Source organism: Staurois parvus, unplaced genomic scaffold (genome assembly GCF_062004578.1).
Source record: "Staurois parvus isolate SC_StPar_1 unplaced genomic scaffold, SC_StPar_1.0 ptg000719l, whole genome shotgun sequence".
NCBI lineage: Eukaryota > Metazoa > Chordata > Amphibia > Anura > Ranidae > Staurois > Staurois parvus.
Window position 1 is genome coordinate 2,496,384 of NW_028318515.1, and position 21,032 is coordinate 2,517,415.

The 21,032-nt window shown below is 40.0% G+C and overlaps 1 protein-coding gene across 21 annotated transcripts in view; it reads right to left on the minus strand.

Annotated features, from left to right (window-relative positions):
• NCOR2 (nuclear receptor corepressor 2) overlaps nucleotides 1-21,032 on the minus strand; it is a 708,717-nt gene that overhangs the window by 62,084 nt on the left and 625,601 nt on the right. For 14 of the 21 annotated variants that reach the window (XM_089653697.1, XM_089653690.1, XM_089653696.1 and 11 more), the window contains 9 exons: nucleotides 18,669-18,827; nucleotides 16,500-16,639; nucleotides 14,889-15,003; nucleotides 9,624-9,728; nucleotides 7,820-7,908; nucleotides 7,549-7,699; nucleotides 5,555-5,704; nucleotides 4,310-4,399; nucleotides 1,348-1,628 (listed from right to left, as the gene is read on the minus strand). In XM_089653697.1, coding sequence (XP_089509823.1) covers nucleotides 1,348-1,628; nucleotides 4,310-4,399; nucleotides 5,555-5,704; nucleotides 7,549-7,699; nucleotides 7,820-7,908; nucleotides 9,624-9,728; nucleotides 14,889-15,003; nucleotides 16,500-16,639; nucleotides 18,669-18,827 — 1,280 coding nt within the window. The remainder of the gene's footprint in view (nucleotides 1-1,347; nucleotides 1,629-4,309; nucleotides 4,400-5,554; nucleotides 5,705-7,548; nucleotides 7,700-7,819; nucleotides 7,909-9,623; nucleotides 9,729-14,888; nucleotides 15,004-16,499; nucleotides 16,640-18,668; nucleotides 18,828-21,032) is intronic. The other 7 variants (XM_089653704.1, XM_089653692.1, XM_089653707.1 and 4 more) reach the window with 2 other exon arrangements.

Here is a 21,032-nt window from a genome sequence, read left to right on the forward strand (position 1 = left end):
TTCAGGGAAGTTAGGGCCTATTCACATCACTGATGTTATTGATAATGTACATGGTGCCCCAATGCAGTGTTTCTCAACCTTTTGTCAGTAAAGTATCCCTTTAAAATGATGCACAATCTCAAAGCAACCCATTCTAAAATGTTAAAAAAACTAAACAAATTGTTTTGAATAATGCAGCAACATCCACACATGTAGGACACCCAATGTGATTCATTTTTCCAAAGCAAATACACCTTTGCACACTGGTTAGTGATTAGTACTGCAATGTTTCCCTCGCTAACTTAGCTAATGTGACCCCAGTGCTGACAAAGAGGGGCAAGGGAGGGGCAAAAAAGGATGCTGTGCAGGAAACCAACATCCTCCTTATCAACCATTGGTTGCTAGGACATCAGTGGCTGGAAGGCTGTAATAGAGCACAATGAAAACCTGGGACTTTGTATAACCAAAAGGCAGGTTTGATCTGCCTTGCTGGCTGATATACAATTTTTGGGCAATTTTTAAGCATTTTTCCAAGTCACCCCATAAGAAACCTGAAGGCACCCTGGTTGAAAAAGGCTGCCCCAAAGCAAAGCAATACACCTTAAGGCACAAGTTTTGGAATGCTGTGATGCCATTCATTGTAGATGGCACCGCAATGTCCTGCCAAAATAAATGCGCCTTGCAATGCATGGTATACTATGCTTTGTGTTAAAATGCAGCCGGCCTTATTTTCATGTGCGTTGCTGTGAGCTTCAGCCCATTCATTTTGAATGAGCTATTTAAAGCATCACAACACAGGTCAACACACAACAGTGGATTCTTTGCAGCACGCAGAGTCGTGCATAGCCCTTACTGGGAAAGCTGGCAAATGGCCAAAACACTTTCACAGACCACTCTTGACTTCAAACATAGAACATGAGACCACTGATATCTTGCAGCTAGTGTATTGTGCTTAGTGTAATAGGTTTTGCCATACAAGATTCATGGGGTAACATTTTACATTTCCTAGTATCAAGAGGTATTCTAGAGGATTTTGCCACCATGAGCATGAAAGGTCAGGTATCACTTCTCCGAACTGAATTAGCCCTGAGTTTAGCACTGCAGAAAGTAAATATACACTTGTTCGCTCACTAGTATCCCTACTTCTACCAGAGACATTGGGTTTAATTTACTAAAACTGGAAAGTGAAAAATCTGGTGAAGCTGTGCCACTCAGCATCTAACTTCACTAGTGTCCACATGGATTCACGCACTCCGAATGTATGAAAGCATTTATATTATTTGAAATTGTTCATATAACTTTTAATTTTGCCAATAAAGACTACAGGCAACCACCCTGCACCATTTACAGTTACTAGTAATAGCATACCTGTGTAATAGAGCCATCTTTATGAGACCGGGAATTCATTGCAATTTCAGCACTGTGTCTCATTTCTTCCCTGGGGATCTCATGAACAGACCTCCCAGCTTCCTTCACTGTAGCCACCATGTCCTCATGGGTTTTCAACTTCAGCGGGCCTGAAAGACCTTCATGTGCTCTAACTTTGTAGGCATCAGATAGGCTTCGTGGTGGAGTGCTTTCTCTTTTAAGCTGCTTGGCTTCTCTTCTGAGGTAGTCATCTGGTGCATCAGCAAAGGAGCGGGGGATTCCTGAAGATTAAAGCCAGATTGCAAAATGAAAAATCAATTAATCACACAAAGCTGAGTAACCTAATAAAAAAATATTGCACCATAGGAAATTAGCACCCGAATGCATGTGACCCTTTCAAATCAATGGAGCTATCTATGGAATGTGCTCATTATTTTTGCCAGTAAAGGGGATGTTAAGTAAACTGGGGCCTAGAAAGGCTGCTAACTGTGCAATGTTACAATGCCAATACTGACAAAACAGCCTTGTACACATTGTTGGTACAGCCTGACCATTCTACAAAATAAAACTGCAATAATTTTGATCTCAAAATCAAAAATCCAGTTATAAAATTATGTATATCTAAACCCAAGAACAAAAACGTAATGTAGTGCAACTTACTGTGCAATGAATAGTGTTTGGAGTACTTAATATTAAATGATGTGTATCATTCAGGTATTTATGAAAGGTTTTTTGAGATATACTTTAACATAACAAGGATATACTGCAGGGTACATTATGCACCAAGATATAGAAAAGAGAAGCCTGGACCATCTTTGCAAACAAAGTTTTAAAGATTTTTTTTGTATAGGCAATGGGACCAAACTATAAAAGGTCCTTGAGCAATAGGTAGTAATATGAAGTTTCTAGTTTACCCAAAATATCAAATCTTGGGGTAAGCTCTGAGAGTTAACTGGTAGAAGACACAAAAGAAAAATATTACTCCATCTCTAAAGAGGGATAGATACTGTCATGCAAAAATGTGCAATCTTAATAGCACTAGGTGCCATCAGCGAATGATTTGACAAAACAAGCAAATACACCAGCCGGGGCTATGTCGTTATTTTGTGCGTGTATCATTTGTGTATGCAAAACTGACCTCAGATGAACTGAAACTCTTTAGGTAATCTCTGTACCCAGCCTACACTGTACCAAAGTATTAAGCAGCAGGAATTGGCCTAGCATACTGCCTGTTCTAAGAAGAAAAACATCATGTACCTAAAGAGTGTAGTGTTCCTGCTTCAGCTTTATTTACCCTTTCGTTGCCACACAGAACAGTACACAGTTGCTTTAGTGTTTATAGTTTAAGCTAAATAAGACAAAAATTATGTTTTTTAATTAAAGGAATGAAGTTGGTTTCCAATAATGAATGTGATTAATAAATTATTTTTCGGGTGTATAGAAAAGTTCTTACAGTTAAACTCTCCGATAAACTGATGGGAAAAATTGTATTACTTACCACGGATGCCTTGTATTACATTTGTTACCATTACTAGTTACATCCAAGGACATCCTGAATGACCACATTCCTTACATGGTAGCAGGCTAACTAAGAGAAGCAACTATACAAGCACAGAGATAGAAGCATCTAAGTGCCAATATGGGGGGGCGCTTGTTCACATTACAATGGCCGCAGTCAGCAGGAACCACTACTGGAACTAGGTGCACGTCCAACCAAGATCTAGGATGCAATGGGATATTTAGCCAAATATAGAGGCCTCTTTAAAGCGGTTTATGAGAGATTCAATAAAATTCTGCACCATGTACTTTATATTTTCTGCAACTAGGCAATGGTTGTGGGGCACTGTCTCACACAACAGTACTGTGATTAAATAATATGTCAACCCAACATTTCATATGCCTGATATATGCTTTCTGTACCATGTACTTGTATGAAAAAGTATCCTGTTCTCTATGTATTACTTCCGTTGTGTGAAATCCCTGATGTTCCTGCCAGGTGCTCTGCTTTCCTATTAAAAACTGACTACACTAAGCAGAAGAGCACAGCATGGTCAGTTCCTTAGCTGTGCTGGGACCTCAGCCTACTCTCCTCCAATGATCAGACTTGTCCTTACATCCCAGACAAACATTTTGCCTTTCATTTCTATTTTAAACTGAATGGGTTGTTTTACAAGGTGAGGGTTTACAATCACTTTAAAATGAGGTTCCACTTTTTGATGAAAAAAAAAGCATGTTTCGAAAACTTGTATGTACGCATGTAACTTAAGTTCATATTAAAGTGGAACTTCACTTTCTCAATCAACACTATTTTTTAATCCTTAATTAGTAAAAATAGGAAGGTATATTATATTTATTTGTTTTAAACTTTTTTTAATCCATTTCTTCAGTTACTTCCTGGCTTCTATGCCCAGGCAAATAACGTCATACATCCCAGGAGTCTTCAGGAGGGGGGAGAAGGGTTTTCTAAGCACACCCTCCTGTCTGCTTGAACAAAAGACAGATGGATTCCAGGAAGTAAATGCTACATGAATCATCTACCCTTACTCAAGATGGTCATGGCCAGAAATGCTAGGGAGTGATTTCAAAGTGATGTTTCAGCAAAATAAAGCATGGAGACATGGATGGATGGGTGAGTTTGCTTTCAGTACTAAAAATTAACTAACAGTGTTTTTGTTTTGTGGTGTTCAGATACAGTGTAGATCCAATTTATTGACACTTTGCTGTATAAAGATGCAACATGGATTCCTGGAAGCAGATCCACCCAGCTCATATATGAGCAGCTCCAAGCATTGTGGCTGCAGTGGATAACACAAATCAGATCAATGTAAACCGAGTAAACTTCCAGGTTTTAACAGCAGTGGCAGTTCACATGTTGCTCAAGTTGCTTCTTCAAAATAAATTATAACTCATCAGAAATGCGAGAAACATAATATCCAAAAGACACATGTCTTGAATTTATTACCCTGTGTTATAGAGCCTCTTATATGTTGTGGTGGTTCCTTCATGGTGTGTGGACTATGCCTGTCTCCAGGAATGGCTCTTCCCATTAAACCTGCACACATACACACAAAAACAATACTGAATTGATGCTAAAATTCTTATAGTAAAACTTTCAATGAACATCCATTACATTCTTTTTTACAATGAACTGTATAAGCTATATACATATAGTTCCGGGCGCCAAGCAGGTACTTTATGTTAACATTTAGTCCTGCAGCAGGCAAGTAGCAGGGCTTGCTCAGGTGGAAAATTTGCTGTGCTGCCTCCCAATTGCTTCCACACACCATGCTAAAAGTTCCAGCTCACGCCTCCCCCCACACACACACACCTCCCCCCTGCTATGTATTCCAGGCACTGCCTGCCCATCTAGAGCAGGCACGCGTCCACTTTCTTGTCCTGACCTGAAAGTGTTGTGTGTGACGTCCCTTCCAGGCCCCGTTGACAGATTTCCCAGCACTCAAGACCAGGAAGGAAAGCAAATGCAGTGCAAAAAGTTAAGTAAAAAAAAGTAGTTTTTTTAAATTGTAAAAAAATTACAAAGTTGTACCCAAGCACATAAATCCCCCCTAAAAATAAATTTTGAGCCCCCACCCCCACATATGGACATAACGTAACGCACATGTTGGGGTGCCTATGCGTGAAAACTTCAGTTGCGATACACATGTCACATATCGTACATCGGAAGGAGAGCAATAATTCTGGTACCAGGCCTCCTCCTCTAGCTGCATTCAGCTCTATGGACCTAAAAATCGGATCGCAACACTCCAAAGACGCATGCTATCCTTTTTCAAAATGCACTGCATCTGGACTGCATAGATGTGAGTGACCTCCATAGGAATTTGTTATATTTTCCATGTCAAGTGGATCACTCGTCTAAAACACATCCAAAACAGCATCAGTGTGAACAAGGACTTAAAACTCTTAAATGAGTGAGAAGTCAAATTAGCTATTCATTATAGTAGCTTCTGCAGTTAGAATTGAAGAAGCTACTTTAATGAGTAGCTAAAGGTCTCTAACATAACAAAGGAAGTAAAGCTGAATGAAACTGCTTTCAAGAACCACATGGAAATTCGATCTTCAATTCACTTCTGCTGCCCACTTATGACTACTACTAGGTATACCATAACCTGCATAAATGAGAACCTTCACAGACGCATACATTTCTCAATAAACTTATAACAGAGGAATGAGAGACAGTCACACTTACCTTCTGTAGGACCGGCTGGCAACTCCCGGACATGTAAACCTCTTGGAATCTGTCCTTCCATCATATCATATGTGCGTTTTGGAGCCATTGACTCCTGGGTGGACCCAATACTTCGATGGTCCTCTTTGGAGTTTTGAGAGGTTGAGCCACCTAAAAAGCAAGAGCATAGTGTTAATTACACAATTGTTCATTAAAGCAACATTTAGCCCAATTCTCATCAGCTGTTGAGTTAAATTATGGAGAGATATCTAGCATGAAATCGCTTTCCTTTGAACAAAACAACACACCCCACTATATAAACCAATTACTAAGAATCGCATCTTAGCATCACATCAAAGGAAAATCATAAAGAAAGTAAAAAAAAAACACAACTTCATGCAGGTGACACCCAAGATAAAGAAGTAAAAAAGGAACTAATCCTTGCCTTGCTTTAAACATGAGGAAGACAACCAATAGTAGATAAACTTGACAGGTTAATGTGAAGAATTTTCTGACTAAATAAGCTATTTCTTAAAGAGGGAAGTAAAGAACACTTGCAATTAATAATAAAAACCGTAATCAGCCATATAGCAGCTGTCCTAGTTTCTAGATTAGAAGATGAAAAACTGTGAGTATATACATTTTTCTTGCCTGCAGTTTGTATTCAATTTGAATTTGTTTCTTGTTAGTTGACAATTAAAAAAGCATTTCTGTAAAATAACATGCAGTAACATATCCTGTTCAATCAGTCAAGACATTCAGAGTAAGCTCAGAAAAATTAAACATTCCATGTATATGTTGGTAATAAAAGTTATCACATTTATTGAGTTGTGAAAAAAACCTTTAAAGAAAGAGCTACTCTTTTTTATTCTGGAATTTGCAAGCAGAGGGTTGAAAGCTCCCAGCTTTTTATTAAAAATGGAGATATTCTCTCACTTCATGTCAAACAAAGTTCAGGATCTTCAGCTTCTCCAGTATCCAGGATGTTGACTAATGCTATTGGAATAGGATAACAACCAGGCAACTGGCATTTCTTTTGGTATAGAATTTGTTTAAACAAAAACCCAGCCAGCCACCAACCCCTGGTTACTTTTCAGAGTAGCTTCCTGGGACTAACATAGCCTATTCTCTTACAGATTATTTCCTACACTTACACTCAATCACTAGACTTCATGCATATCGGAAGTGATTGCAAAAAGGCTGCTAGAGAACAGCAGCAGTGAGATCTAACAAAGGATAAAAAAATGAACATAATATTTTTTTAACCAAAAATACCCCCCAGAAAACAGCAATTGAGGCACTGTGGCTATGTGGTTAGCACACAGTGGTTAGCCACAGCCTAGCAGCACTAAGGTCATCAGTTTGAATCTCAACCAAGGCACTAGCTACACAGAGTTAGCATGTTCTCCCTGTGTCTGTGTGTTTTTTTGGGGGGGAACTCCGCTTCCTCCCTCACCCCATAGATACGTTGGTACGCCAAAAGCAGATGGATGGGAATCCGTTCCCCATCCGTCCAGCAGACTGGACGACAATCAGGTGAAAACGGATAGGTGGTCTGTTTCCATCCGATCGTCCCATTGAAATCAGCGGCCAGTGTCTGTTTCTGCTTTGCAGTAGCAGGACACAGACCTGTCATCCGCCTGCTCAGCAGGAATCAGCAGACAGATCCCCCGCTGAGCAGGTGGATCATGCTGACAGATTCACCCCATCTGAAAGGGGCCTAGAGGTTCAGCTATCCTTTGTTACCTTCTTACAAATTAATTGTGCCGATCACATCTCCATCCTTTGATCACATACACAAGCTAGATTATAGTCTGCCCATAAAAAAAAAGACCATCTAAGAAGGCTAATTTTTAATCGGGTATTGCAAAGAAAAAAATGTATTAAATAATTTGTCAATGGCTTATCTTCTACATGCTCTTACACATTTCATGTATAAATATTCTTCAGCCTAATTATTTGTTTTGTATAGTTTCTTTAAAAAAAAAAAGGTAAAAAAAGATCCTGGGACTTGCCATCGAGTGACAGGATATGGCCTTTCATGCCTTCATAAATGACTTTACCCTTGGACACCGATTCCTCACGCATTCTGTCCATCCTGCATGGGCTATTTTCTCCCATGATCTTGGAAATTGTTCCTTTGAAAAGTACTTCTGCCGGAGTGCCCTAAAGATGTGTGGAAATGGAGGTAAGAGAAAAAACAAAATGAAACAGCATTGTCCTGTATTACATGTGATAACCCTAATTCAGAATTTCAAGAAGCATCAGCCCACGGGGTATACTCACATGTGTAATGGATCCTCTGTATGATATTTGAGGATCTGGTGGTCGACTACCTGGTAAACCTTTAGTGAGACTTCCTCCTTGAGTTGTACCTGCAAAGGAAACACCAGTATCTTTTTAGGACCAATTAAATAATACATTTTTATATTGGTTTTATATCCATCACCCATGTAGGTCATGAGGTTAAGAGAATCATAGTATCCTTTTGTATGAAGCGTAAAAAAAAGGTTATTTTTTATTTTTTTCCACACATTTTTAGTGAATCAAAATAAAATATATAAAACGGATACATATATGAAATACAGGCACCTAGAGATGCCTGCAGCAGGCCCAAGACCTGCGGTTTATGGTCAAATCCCTTCTGACAAGCAAACCTGGGACACAGTGCCTAGGCCTGCCCATCCCATCCTGCCCTTCTGTACATTTTTATTGGCCAGTGAGGCAGCCTATCATACAGATGTGGCAAAAGGACTGGGCTTTGGTCATACCAGAAATGTTTTAGGTTGTGCTTGCACTTTAACGTACAGCTTTTCCTTACATTTCTCTATAACATAGGAAGGGCATCTTGTTGGTGGAATAATCAATTAAAATCAGTTTTTCACCCAAGTCTTGCCTAGAGCTGGATTCATGTTGTTGTGGTAAATTAATATGCATTATACTGTATTTAATACCATGCATTAGATAAAAGTGGTTGTAAACCCTTACATACACCCAGTGACCTGACTGGCCTCAGGGCCAGAGATGGAAAAAAAAAAATCCAACTACATAAGTTGTACTTGCTTATCTGCCGTCTTCTCTACATCCCTTCCAGGTGCTGACTTTATAAAGCCTGCCTGATAGTTAAAAAAAAAAAAAAAAAAAAAAAAAGGTCTGGAGAGCTGAAATTACACTCCACAGAGCTCACTGGGGAAAGCTCTTGAGAGCTGACTGGAGGGAGGAGACACCCCCCTCCCCCCTCCACTCAACTCACAGGAGCAGAGTCAATCTGCTGGAGGTCCCTCACCTGTCACTTTTTTTCTCTTGGTGTCAGGAAAACTTGTCAGAAGTCATTCATGCTCACAGCGGAGGAAGGGAGCAGCAGACAGAAATGAAGCTTAATGCTCTTAATTGAGACAAGTACACACTATAGAGGGATATGCTTTGTTCATATTTCATGTGTGAGGTTTGCAACCACTTTAAAACAGCCCTTTCATTTAAATGGGCATTGCAGCAGCACAAACTTGTTCTAAAAGAAAATGGCAGCATGATGTACATATATGTTATCAACACAGGTGTAGAGAAATATTTTACATTTGTGATCCTTTTAAAGAAAAAACATAAACTGTACTGTAATGAAGAGCACATCTCATGTCTTATCTTACAGAAAAATGCATTTAATTATTCCAGACAAGACTCCTAAACCATTTGAGTACTAGCACTACTATTTACAGATAATGTTTCAGTTTTCACTGCTCTAATACTTTGACTGCAATTACTTGGTCATGCAACAATGTATCCACAAGCATTTTACAGTATATCTTTTTTTTTAGACAGATAGAGCTTTATTTTAGGGGTATTTGATTAGTCCTGTTTTTTTTTTTTTTATACAGAGCAAAATAGATCAAATCGGCTCCAGCTCTGATAAGTGTATTCTGACAGCAGAGGAGTGTCAGAATACAATAGCACACAAAGAAAAACAATCCATCTATGGCTACCTTTACTCAGACAAAGACAACACAATTACAAGCATTGTAAATTACAGGTTAATACAGACAGATTTTGTGAGTTATGTGGTTCTGTAAATGAACATAAGAGCACAAAGTCATACCCCTAAATATTGAGCTTTCTTGAGGTGTCTGCATAACCAGATTCTCCGGTTGGCTTTGCTGGCTTCTGGGAGAGAGTTGCTCCTGTTTTACGGCTAGAAAAGGCACTGAAAAATAACAATATATAAAACAAGAAATCCATTAGCACATAAATATTTTCCCCTTCTCTTTGGACACATCTTCATCACTAGCCCTATACCAGTACAGGTTTGCTGGTTGTCAGTTGTGGCAGCATGTGCAATAGGAGGCACAGCTTTCTCCAACACCCGCTATGGCTACGTAGAGTTCAGCTTAGGGAATCTCATTCACATGGCCATCACTTGCTCTAATTTATTTACATCACACTGCAGAAAGCTTTCAGGTATATAATATGCGCAAAGGACAAATGGGAGTGAGAAAAGGCAGAAAAATCACACCTTAGGTGTCCAAAAAGAAGCTGTTCATCTTGAAATCTGTTCATGGTTCACAGATTTTCTCTCTAGCACAGAAATACCTTATGATGACAGGGTCTGAGACACATTCCTCCTTAAAGAGTTAACAAAATAGCAGCCCGGCACATTGTTAGCAATAACTTCTTGCAGTTTTTCTCCCCCTCTGGCAAATAGGAAAACTGACAAAGTAAATGCACGCTATGGCACAGAGGAATGTAGTGCGAGTCCAGCAGGAACGGGCAGAAAATATTCCCAATACAAATAAATATATGCCACCCCCACTTCCTGCGCGTACGCATATATCCCGCTCATTCACTGCACTCATCCCTCGATGAATTTTACAGAACCATAAAGAAAAAGTGCCACCATTCATTTCCTCCTAAACACTCCTGTGCAAAGTTCACTGTATTTAAAACAGATCTATTAAACCTTTATTGCAGTAGCAGTGTGATAAACTCATAAAAGGAAGTCACCTTCTGGAAGTCTGATGACCTGGGAACAGCATGCTTAACCATCTGATTACCAGCATACAGCACATAGAAATAAGAGGACAGTTGGACTGGGCTGTCACAATGTGATCCCTCTTATTCTGGAAGCCTCCATCCCAAGCACTGTTCTGTAAACCTGCAATGCTGGATATATTGGCTTAGCAATTTTATATAAATAAAAAGCCAAGGGAAGTGGAGGAAAGCAGCATAGACAGACATTGCCAGTTATGATCGGGACAAGTATTGTAGCCTGTCCCAGTTTATTTCTACCCAGGGAATAATTGGCCAGTGGGCATCTGCCCTCTCACAGATTTTGCAACTGGCAGATGAAAATTCATGTCAGAGACTACCACCGCATATCAATGGGCTGCTTTACTCTATAATTGATTGAAGAGATCAATGAGCTATAAGAGGACTGCAATTTTCAAGGCATTTGACTTGCACAGATTTAAAACATAACTCAGGTTTAAAATAAAATACTCTATAAAGCTAAACACCACGAAAATATTTAAACAGCACCATTTAATCCACATATACTTACTAGAAAAACACTGAATCAAATTTTACACAGGGACAGCATAAAGTCTGGAATCTGTCTTGATATTGGCCTTCTGTAATTCCCTGCAGCACTATATCAACCACATTGATCCACATTGATCCCCTTCAATGTGCTGCTGCTTTATTGTTCAAGTATGAATAAAAGCAAAACTCTTTTTTAATTTTGTATAGAGTGGAGAGAGGTTAGAACACCTGTCAGTTTTTATTTGTGTGCCCCTGTTAAGAAGATCCACCCTCTCTATTTACCTTAGGTTGTACGCTCCTTGAGGGTTAGGGACTGATGTGAATGTACAATATATATGTAAAGCGCTGCGTAAATTGATGGCGTTATATAAGTACCTGTAATAAATAAATAAATATTTGTCTTATTTACCATTATCACCGAAAGTGAAAGTAAAAGAAAACCCCAAATTTTGGGTTGTCCCCAGAAAAGTAACAGAGGGGAAATCTTCTGATGGGGACACTAGTTCCAGGGACCTAGTGGTCCCCAAGGAATTCTCTTAATTTGCAGAAATTTACTCTCACTGTTTGGTTGTGGGACAGGAAGTGAAGGGAAATCTCCCCAATGGGACACAGATTTCCATTCTGACAGGGGTTATAACCCTCCCTTGCTAAATGCAAAAAAAAAAAAAAAGTATTGCCTATAAATCTTTGCGACAGCAAGTAGGGGATATGTGATTACAAGAAGCAAAACTTCAGCAGCCCTTTTTTGTTTTATAGTCACCTTCTAAACAAATTTTGTTAATATGGGGGCTGGGGTCTAGCGAACAGTACACATAAACAATGCTTGGTAGGACATGTCATAAATATATTATTATTATTATTATTATACAGGATTTATATAGCGCCAACAGTTTGCTCAGAGCTTTACAATATAACGGGAGACAATACAGCAACAATACAGTTCAATACAAGAGGGATTTGAGGGCCCTGCTCCTTGGAGCTTACAATCTAGGAGGGAGGGGCTAGTGGTACAAAAGGTAGTAACTGTGGGGGATGGACTGGTAGGAGGAGTAGTAGATTCCAGTATTAGCTGAGGGCAGGATAGGCTTCCCTGAAGAGATAGGTTTTCAGAGATCACCTAAAAGTGAGCAGAGTAGGTGATAGTCTGATAAATTGGGGTAGAGAGTTCCAGAGGATGGGGGAAGCTCTGGAGACTAGCATGGGAGGAGGAAACAAGGGAGCTAGAGAGCAGGAGGTCCTGCGAGGAGCGAAGAGTACGGTTTGGGTGATATTTAGAGACAAGATCAGTGATGTAATTTGGAGCAGAGTTATAAATGGCTGTATACGTTATTGTTAATGTTTTGAATTTTATCTGTTGGGCAATGGGAAGCCCGTGGAGGGATTGGCAGAGAGGTGTGGCAGATACAGAACGGTTAGTAAGGTGGATGAGTCTGGCAGCAGCATTCATGATAGACTGAAGAGGGGATAGCCTGCGATTAGGTAGGCCAATGAGGAGGGAGTTACAATAGTCAAGGTGAGAGATAACAAGGGAGTGAATAAGTTGCTTAGTGGTTTCCGAGGTTAGGAACGGGCGTATCTTGGAGATGTTGCAGAGGTGAAGTCTACAAGATTTGGACAGTGATTGGATTTGGGGCTGAAAGGACAGATGGGAGTCTAGGATTACACTTAGTACCCTGGCATGAGGGGAGGGACTGATGGTTATATTATTGATCTTGATGGAGAAGTCAGGGGAGGCGGCACAGGCTGGGGGGAATACTAAGAGCTCAGTTTTGGAAAGATTGAGTTTGAGGAAGTGGAGTGGCACCCATGCCGATATGCCACTTAGTGATACTTAGTTTTATATATATATATATATATATATATATACACACACACACACACATATATATATACATACACACACACAGTAACAGTATATACACACACTGTATATATGTATTCTGAGCTTTTCCAGCTCATTATTTGTCTTCCACCTAGCATCTGGCATGTTAAAAAAACAGAAACAAAATTGCATCAAAAAGTTTTTCTCACAGTTCAAAGCTTCCCAGCAATGATGCTATTTTTAAAAGAAATAGCGATAGAGCAGACCTATTTTTTTACCCTTTTTTCTACATGCTAAAGCAGAGGTCTCCAAACTTTTTAAATAATGTGCCAGATTACGGTCTTCTAGACTTTAGGGGGATTGGATTGTGGCCAATGGGAAATGAATATGCCCTGACATCAGACTTGGTGGTCAGTGGGAGTTAAAAAAAAAAAAAAAAAAGCGTCAGCAGGAAGAGGAATAGTGTCCCATTATTTTGTGGTGGGAGGAATAATGTTCCATCATTGGTATTAGTGGGAGGAATAATGTTCCATCATTGGTGTCATTAGGAGAAATGATGCCCCATCATTGGTGTCTGTTGAAGGAATGGTGCTGCATCATTGGTGTCCATGGGAGCAAAAGTGACTTATATCAGTGGGAGTAATTGTGCTCCAAGGGCCAGATGAGGGCAAGCAAAGGGCATCTGGCTTAAGGGTCACAGACTGGAGACCACTGTGCTAGAGGAATGGGAAATACATTCAGGTGACTTTTTCCCAATAATGTTTTCTGAAAATGTAGCAAAGTATAAAAATAAATACCACTCAGGTTTGTTCCTTTCTTCATGACAACAATGGACCAACAAGACTATGCAATAAAATCATACCTAGAATTCAGCTTTAAACATATAAGAGAAAACTCAACGATATAAATGTATGGTTAGAAAACACACAAAAATAACTAAAAAAAACAAGAACATTTTGTTTTGAAAAAAGAATTACATTTTTATAAATGGATAGGTGTTTAGTACACTATGTATCTAGGCAATATTGATCATACACACACTAATACAAGACTGATTGATTGGAATGTTAATAGAGAATGTTGGTGTAAAGTCTGTGTAGGTCTGTCCAGATTTAGGAGGACACTTGGGCATACAGGCACAAAGAAGAGTGGAGAAAAGCCCTAACCTGCAAGATTGGCTTGGTAAAGTCAAACATTCTGTATAAAGGAAAGGGCAGAGCTGGGAGTAGAACAATGGCAGCAGCTTATCAGAGAGGGAACAATGTCATTGTTGAAAAAATTATGTATCTGTCATACACCCCAGGAAGACTGGCAACATATTTGACCAAACTTCAAAGGCCCAAGCTACATAGGGGATTTTTGGTAGAGCACACCCGCTAAGAGCACTAGTGATTAATCATTCAGCATCTACTCACAAACTGTATAAAGCCACCACTGAAAACCTTTACCAGAATATGTCGTTTAATAAAAACATCAACCTATGCTCCTGGGACCCTGAAGAGAGACACAATTTCAGGACTGGAGAGTTGCATCTCTCATGACCTTTCTGAGGAGTTATGATCTCCGTACTGAGCTACAGCTGTTCACATTTAGTTATAGTTGAAACATTCCAGTCAATGTGTGCTAAAGGCAACAAGACATGTCATGGATGATGACAAGATTGCAGACACATTGTCATCATAAGTGAACTTTGCTTTATAAAGGGAACTGGAGTTCACCGTGGTTCAGTCAGGCACAGAAGAAGGTCAGTGACCTGGTCTGCTGACAATGTTGTGTTTATACTGGACAGTTATTTTTTTCTGCATCTAACTGGCAGGGTTACTATGGACACATTTGAGTGCCATAAAAAGAATAATTTAATAACACATTTGACATTTTTAAAAGAGAAGGCAATAAGCAAACAGGAAAAAATTGACAACATACATGTAGCTGTAACACATGAAACAATGTATAATTTTTCTAAGTGAGCACAAACATAACAGGACAGAACAGATTTGAACTTACGCTCCTCACCCAGTTTTTTAGGGTCCATACTCATTGGTAAACCCATTGTGATGGACCCCACAGGGACCTTTGCATGTTCAGAGCTGTATGGAGAATGAAGTGGGATGGGAACACCCTGAAAATAGAGACATTGTTAACTGTAAACATGATATAAAAGACATTATAGAGCAAATTACATTAGATGACACAAGGATCTGTTAACCCCTACCAAAATTATTACCCCAATAAACAGAATAAATGACATTTTCTGTTTGTTTTCAATATTTCTTACCAGTATCTTACTCGTAACTTTAAAGGATAACTAAATCCAGGAACAACAATGTAAAATATTACAGTACAGTAAAGTATACCAGTTGATGTAGTGGCTGCACTACATTTCTTTTTTCATGCTATGTACATTTTCAGCAAGTACAGAAAATACCTGTTGATCTTGCCAGAAATGCAGCTTCTTTGTCACTTGTGAGCTGCACTTAAAACAAAAATAATCTCATCTTTCTTCTATAATCTCACAATCCGCCCATGTAATAGAGATGAACAAAGGTAAATATATATCAGAAGTCTATGACTTCTATAAATGCATTAGAATACTGAGCATAGAAACTGTGTCATTGGCACAATTACCAGGTGAAAATAAAAATGTCTGAAAAAACGAATGCAGTCATTACATCGAAGGATTAATAAGATGCAATCATAAATTGTCATTTTATCTGTAAAGTTTAGTATTTTGTTTCTACAAGAAGCAATAAAACGCAGAACACCAGAATGGATTTCAAAAGCCATTAACATTCCCAAAATATATATTTTCTGAATCAAACAAGTTAATGATTTTTGGCATTTCCTGATATTTTATGGCATTACAACAAATATTTGACAACATTTTTTTAATATATTAAATTGTTACCAGTACATACAAAATGCAACATAAGTTATAAATACTTAAAAAAAAAAAAAAAAAAAAAAAAGAAAAAAAGAAAGCGAAATACACAAGCGCTATTGTCCCTGCAAAAGGATTTGCAGTTTTGGCCAATCATTCCGTTCACTGACACACACCTCCGCTAGGAATTTTACTTGATTGTTTTCTGGTTTATACTTATGCTTGGTACACACTATGAACAAACAAAAAAAAAAAAAAAGCTTGCTAGGAGGTCTCTGTACTAATTCTGCAATGTTGGTACAGAAATCTCCATGCTGAGCTATTGATTTCTGACAGGGGGAATGCCCCCGCCAGAACACACCAGTCAGCGCTCTCAGCCATTGGCTGCGACAAATTACAGGATGCCGATTGGCATTTTTTTTGGGATGCCTGTTCTACAGAAGATGGGATGGTCGGCTGGCTTCTGCTCGACAGGCTGCTGCACACATGGTCTGAAAGTCAGCTTGTTTTTCTTGAACCAGCTAATACCGGCTTCTATCTGACTGTGTACCAGGCATTACAGCCAACTTCCTGCCCATTGGGCAGAGCTCGGGACTTGGATTCATTGTCCAATGAGCATGCTGAATATGGAGAGGCAACACAAGAAGCAGCACTGCTGAAATAAATGCCTGGCTATAAAGTATGGCGAACATTTGTGAGGAACTACTCAAAATGCCTTGCGGCTCCAATTTGCATACCTGAGATATGGAGCCCATGGGTCTTTCAATAGCAGCTGGGTGTTTGCTGGAGGAAATAAGAGGAGGTGGGTTTGATATGCTGTTGATACGTGGTGCCAACGTCCGTGAACCTTCATGCAGGTTTAGTGGCACTGACTGACCTGTGTGAAAAAACAACATGGATTAAGAAAAATCTGTAGCACCGTCTGCTTTCAAAGGACAAAGTCTGCTAACTAATGAATGTTTAAAGTGATAGTAAACCCTCCATTTTGTAAGCACTTTCAGCAGCTGAGTGCTTCCATTTCTCAGGGTGGTGCCTTCTTCTTGCATCCTATGGAACCACCCTTGCATGCAAGGACTAGAGTTGTGTCTCCCTACACTGTGTGCATCAATAGAAACATACAGCCCCCTAGCCTAGGATGACACTCAACAGCTGCTCCCCTCTCCAAGCTTACAGACTTACTGGAGATTGTTCACTGTTAATTGTTTCCTGTGATGACTGGAAAGTCAGGGAAGCCTCAGCAAGACAGCAGGAGCCAGTAGTCATGAGCAGGCTAGAGAAAAGGGCTATTGACATCAGAAACTTCACCTTGTCCAATTAGAGAGGCTGGTGCTGAGAGAATGACACCCTGTGGTCAGTGTGCAGAGGGTAAGCAGCTCAGCAAATGACCCAGAAGGTCACTGCCATCACTAGAATAGACTAAAACTACTACAGTGATTGCTTCCCCAGTGGCCCTTCAGGTATGAGATATGCATACTGACATTAGTCCAAGTTGGACCAACGAGAGTATGCAATAAAGATCATACCTAAAGTTCAGAAACAACTATAGGCAACAAGTGAAAACTGTGAATCGTTATTTGAACACTACTGTTTTCTAACATATCATTCCCAAGCTATGCACCCATTACACCCTTCTCTCCCTCCCTTCTCCATAAACAAATGCTTGCATGCCAAAGGGTTCTCATATTGTACCTGCACATTCGACTAACGTTCTTTGCTTTTGGGTACAATTAGGCACCTTATTTTGAATATAAATATAATATATATATTTATTTGAAATATATATGGAATATATATTATTTGAAATATATATGGAAATAATTCCCTAGAAAAAAGAAAAAAAGCTATTGGTACAATGCTTATAATTAACTGGTTAAAGTGTGCTTTTACCATATGGTCACTAGAAATACCTAGAAGTACCTATGATACGTAATCTCGTCATGGAAATAGAGGATGGAGTAAAGTAAAAAGGACACTTCTGGGAAGTAACGGATGGTGATCCGACTGTCTGACGGAAAAGAAGCATGGAGTGCGCAACACTTTACTGAATGACACCAGTCTAATGACACCATCACTCTGTCCCATTATCAATCTCTTCTGCAAGCCAGAAGGAAGTGGCAACTAAATGTAATCTAATGAGCAGGGCCCTCTGATCCCTCCTGTATTAAATTGTAGTGTCTGCCCTTATGCTGTAAATTGCTGCGTAAACTGTTGGCGCTATATAAATCCTGTATAATAATAATAATGTTTGGTGCCCAGAGACTAATAGAAATGAGGGGGCTTCTAGAGGCCGGCTTGAATGGCCTGCTCATTAGAGTGATTCTTAAGAGACAGGGCAAGCTAATGGCCATGCCAGGGTTCTGGAACTGGAAAGCACTCTTTAGGTAATGTAACCAAAAACCAGCCTGGAAAACACCCAAATCCAGCCCAGTGCCCTAGAGTCACTTGCAGGCAATGTCCATTCTAGTCTCAGAAAAGGTATGGAAGCCAAGGTTGAGGACACCTGGATAGCTGTTAAGAAAGTGGGAAGACCACCTGCAGCAACAGTGTGATTGAAGAAAAGCTGCTGGAAGAAATTACAGGTTAAGTCTTGAATCAATGGATCTGAAGAAAAGACACCCATTTTCCTAGCAGATACAATAGCAAAAAAAACTGAACCATGCTGGCAGTAAGATGGGTTATACCCAGAGTTAGCCTATGTTTTTTTTTTTGCTTGCACTGCATCTTGTAGGTTTCAGTTTAACTCCTGTAGCTGTCACTCTTGCAGGAATTAGTATATGGTTTCAGAATTCTTGTGTCCCTCAACAGACAAGGTAAACATTGTTATTGTGTATAACACACGGTACTTTAGTGAATACATTTTATCCAGTTAGGGTTTAGGGCTACTTTAACAGATAATGGATTCTCACCTTGGGGATTATATGGGGATGCAGCTTCAGGCTGTGGAAGGGGCTTCAGTACTTCTCTGGCAGGCACTTGGTATAGTGCAGTAGGGGGCCAAGTTGGAAAGGACGTTTGCTCTGCACTTAATCTTTGAACCTCCAATGGTAAAGTCATGTATGCTTTATCTACAATGGAAAACAAAGGCATTAACAAATCTCATATACAACACCTCTTCTCTAGATAACACCTAAAATATAGAGAGTTTGGCTTCAGGTATACTTTAATTGCAGTGTCACCTGGAAGGAGGTAACAAATCTGGTAATGCTGTCTGGCCCCTGGGTATACAAAATTATATTGGTTCACACCCTGACATTCTGGTGCATTAATGCATTTGTTCAAATGAATAGCACCCCAAAGCATCTAACACAACATGCCATAACTGACTTGTGTAGTAGCACACCAAAATATTGATCTATAAAAACCTTCTGTGCTTCACTTACTTAGGACTAGTTCACACTTGTGTCAATACCCTGTGTTTATGCAGCATTTATTCAGAATTGTTGCTTACATGAGGAGTCAACACTTCTCAGCCTCCTCCGTTTATCTCATTGGTAGTGCCCTGTAATGGCACTGTAATAGCACCTATAGCATTCATGGTGTGTTAGTGAAGCATTTATAAATAGTTAATTGGGCACTGGGGGAGAGGCAGTGGATGTTTCTGTATCCCATAATGCACTGGGAAATAAAAGAGAACTAGGACAGAGCAGCTTCATCCACGTCCAGTTCTGTACACAGCAGCCATGTGGGAATACCATTTGCTTCTGTGTGCAGGGAAAAGCATCAAGCCAGCAATACTGACAGTGCCAGACAGGAGCACAGGCATTAAGCATTATTGCTAGTGGCAAAGCACTTTGTTCCTGCAAAGTTGAGCTGGACCAAGCCAAGTATCAAAGAGATCAAAGTATACGAATCCATCTTGCAGAGAATTCACAAAACACAATGTAGACATGTCAAACACACACATAATAAATGCTATAGGAGCATTAATGAGCATTGCTTCATTCTTCATAACCAACACACATATGAACAAGTCCTTAGATACAGATAATTACACCAGCCAGCACCACATGAATTACTTTTAGAAATAAAAAAGTGCAATGCTAACCTCCCATCCATAAAAAAACATTTAACATGCAATATATCCATATGGCATCAAAACTGAAATAAGAATATATATAAAAAAAAATTAAAGTGCCTACAAATATACAATAACTCTTTAACCGCCTCTGGCCTGCTGTATATACAAATGACAGACAGGCTGGAGCTGTCTCGTTCTGGGACAACGTCATATGACGTCCTCCCACTCCAGTCACGCATGAGCGCCCCCAGAGGTGCGCGGCGATCGCTGGTGAACTATGTCCCTTGGACACAGCCCATCATCAATCGAGGTAAAGAACCATGTGATCGGCTGTGTCCAATCACAGCCGGTCACAAATGTAAACACAGAGTGGTAACTCGCTGTTACCAGCTTCCTCTCCTCACACCTAGATCTTGTGTGAGGAGAGGAATCCTATAACATTAAGTTACCTTTCTGTACACAGTGCACAAACGCAGCCACAGTGCCGCCATCAGTAGAGTATACCTGTCGCCCATCTGTGTGTCACCCAAAAGAGCACCTGTAACCCATCAGTGTACCTTTCGCCCTTCAGCAGTGCACTTGTCGCCCATCAGTGCCAATCAGCAGTGCACCTGTCACATATCGTCCATCAGTGCCACCATCAATAGAGTACTTATCACACAGCCACCATCAGCAGTGTACCCATCACACAGCCAGCATCAGCAGAGTACCATTACGCAGTCACCATCTCCAGGGTACCCATCCTACAGTCACCATCAGCATTCTACCTGGCCCAGTGCCACCAGAGCCAGCCATGGGGGGGGGGTGGATTTCAATGATTAGATGCTACAGCCCTATTTAGCAAGAAGAAAGTCCCATTTCTGGTCTAAAAAAAAGTTGCAATTTATCCTATTCATTTGGCTATTTATAATACCTATGTCACCTACACCAAATCCACAGAAAGATCCACCATCTTTCTCAAATTTACAGATGAAATTGTCATGTCCCTTATCTACAAGGATCCAAAGTAAGGTTCCCCCCCTCAGATAGCATTCATTCCGATTCTGTGAGCAGACTAAAGGAGCGCCACTTCCCTGAGAGCATTCTACCAACAGAAGCAGGCCAGCAATGCCAAAAAGATGTTGGGTATGCAGGAGAGGGGGAGTTAGAACAGACACTAGTTTTCATTGTCCCAGTGTCCCTCCAAACTAGGCCTGTGCATCGGAGACTACTTCCGACGTTTTCACACGTCATTAAAATAGTAGCCAATATT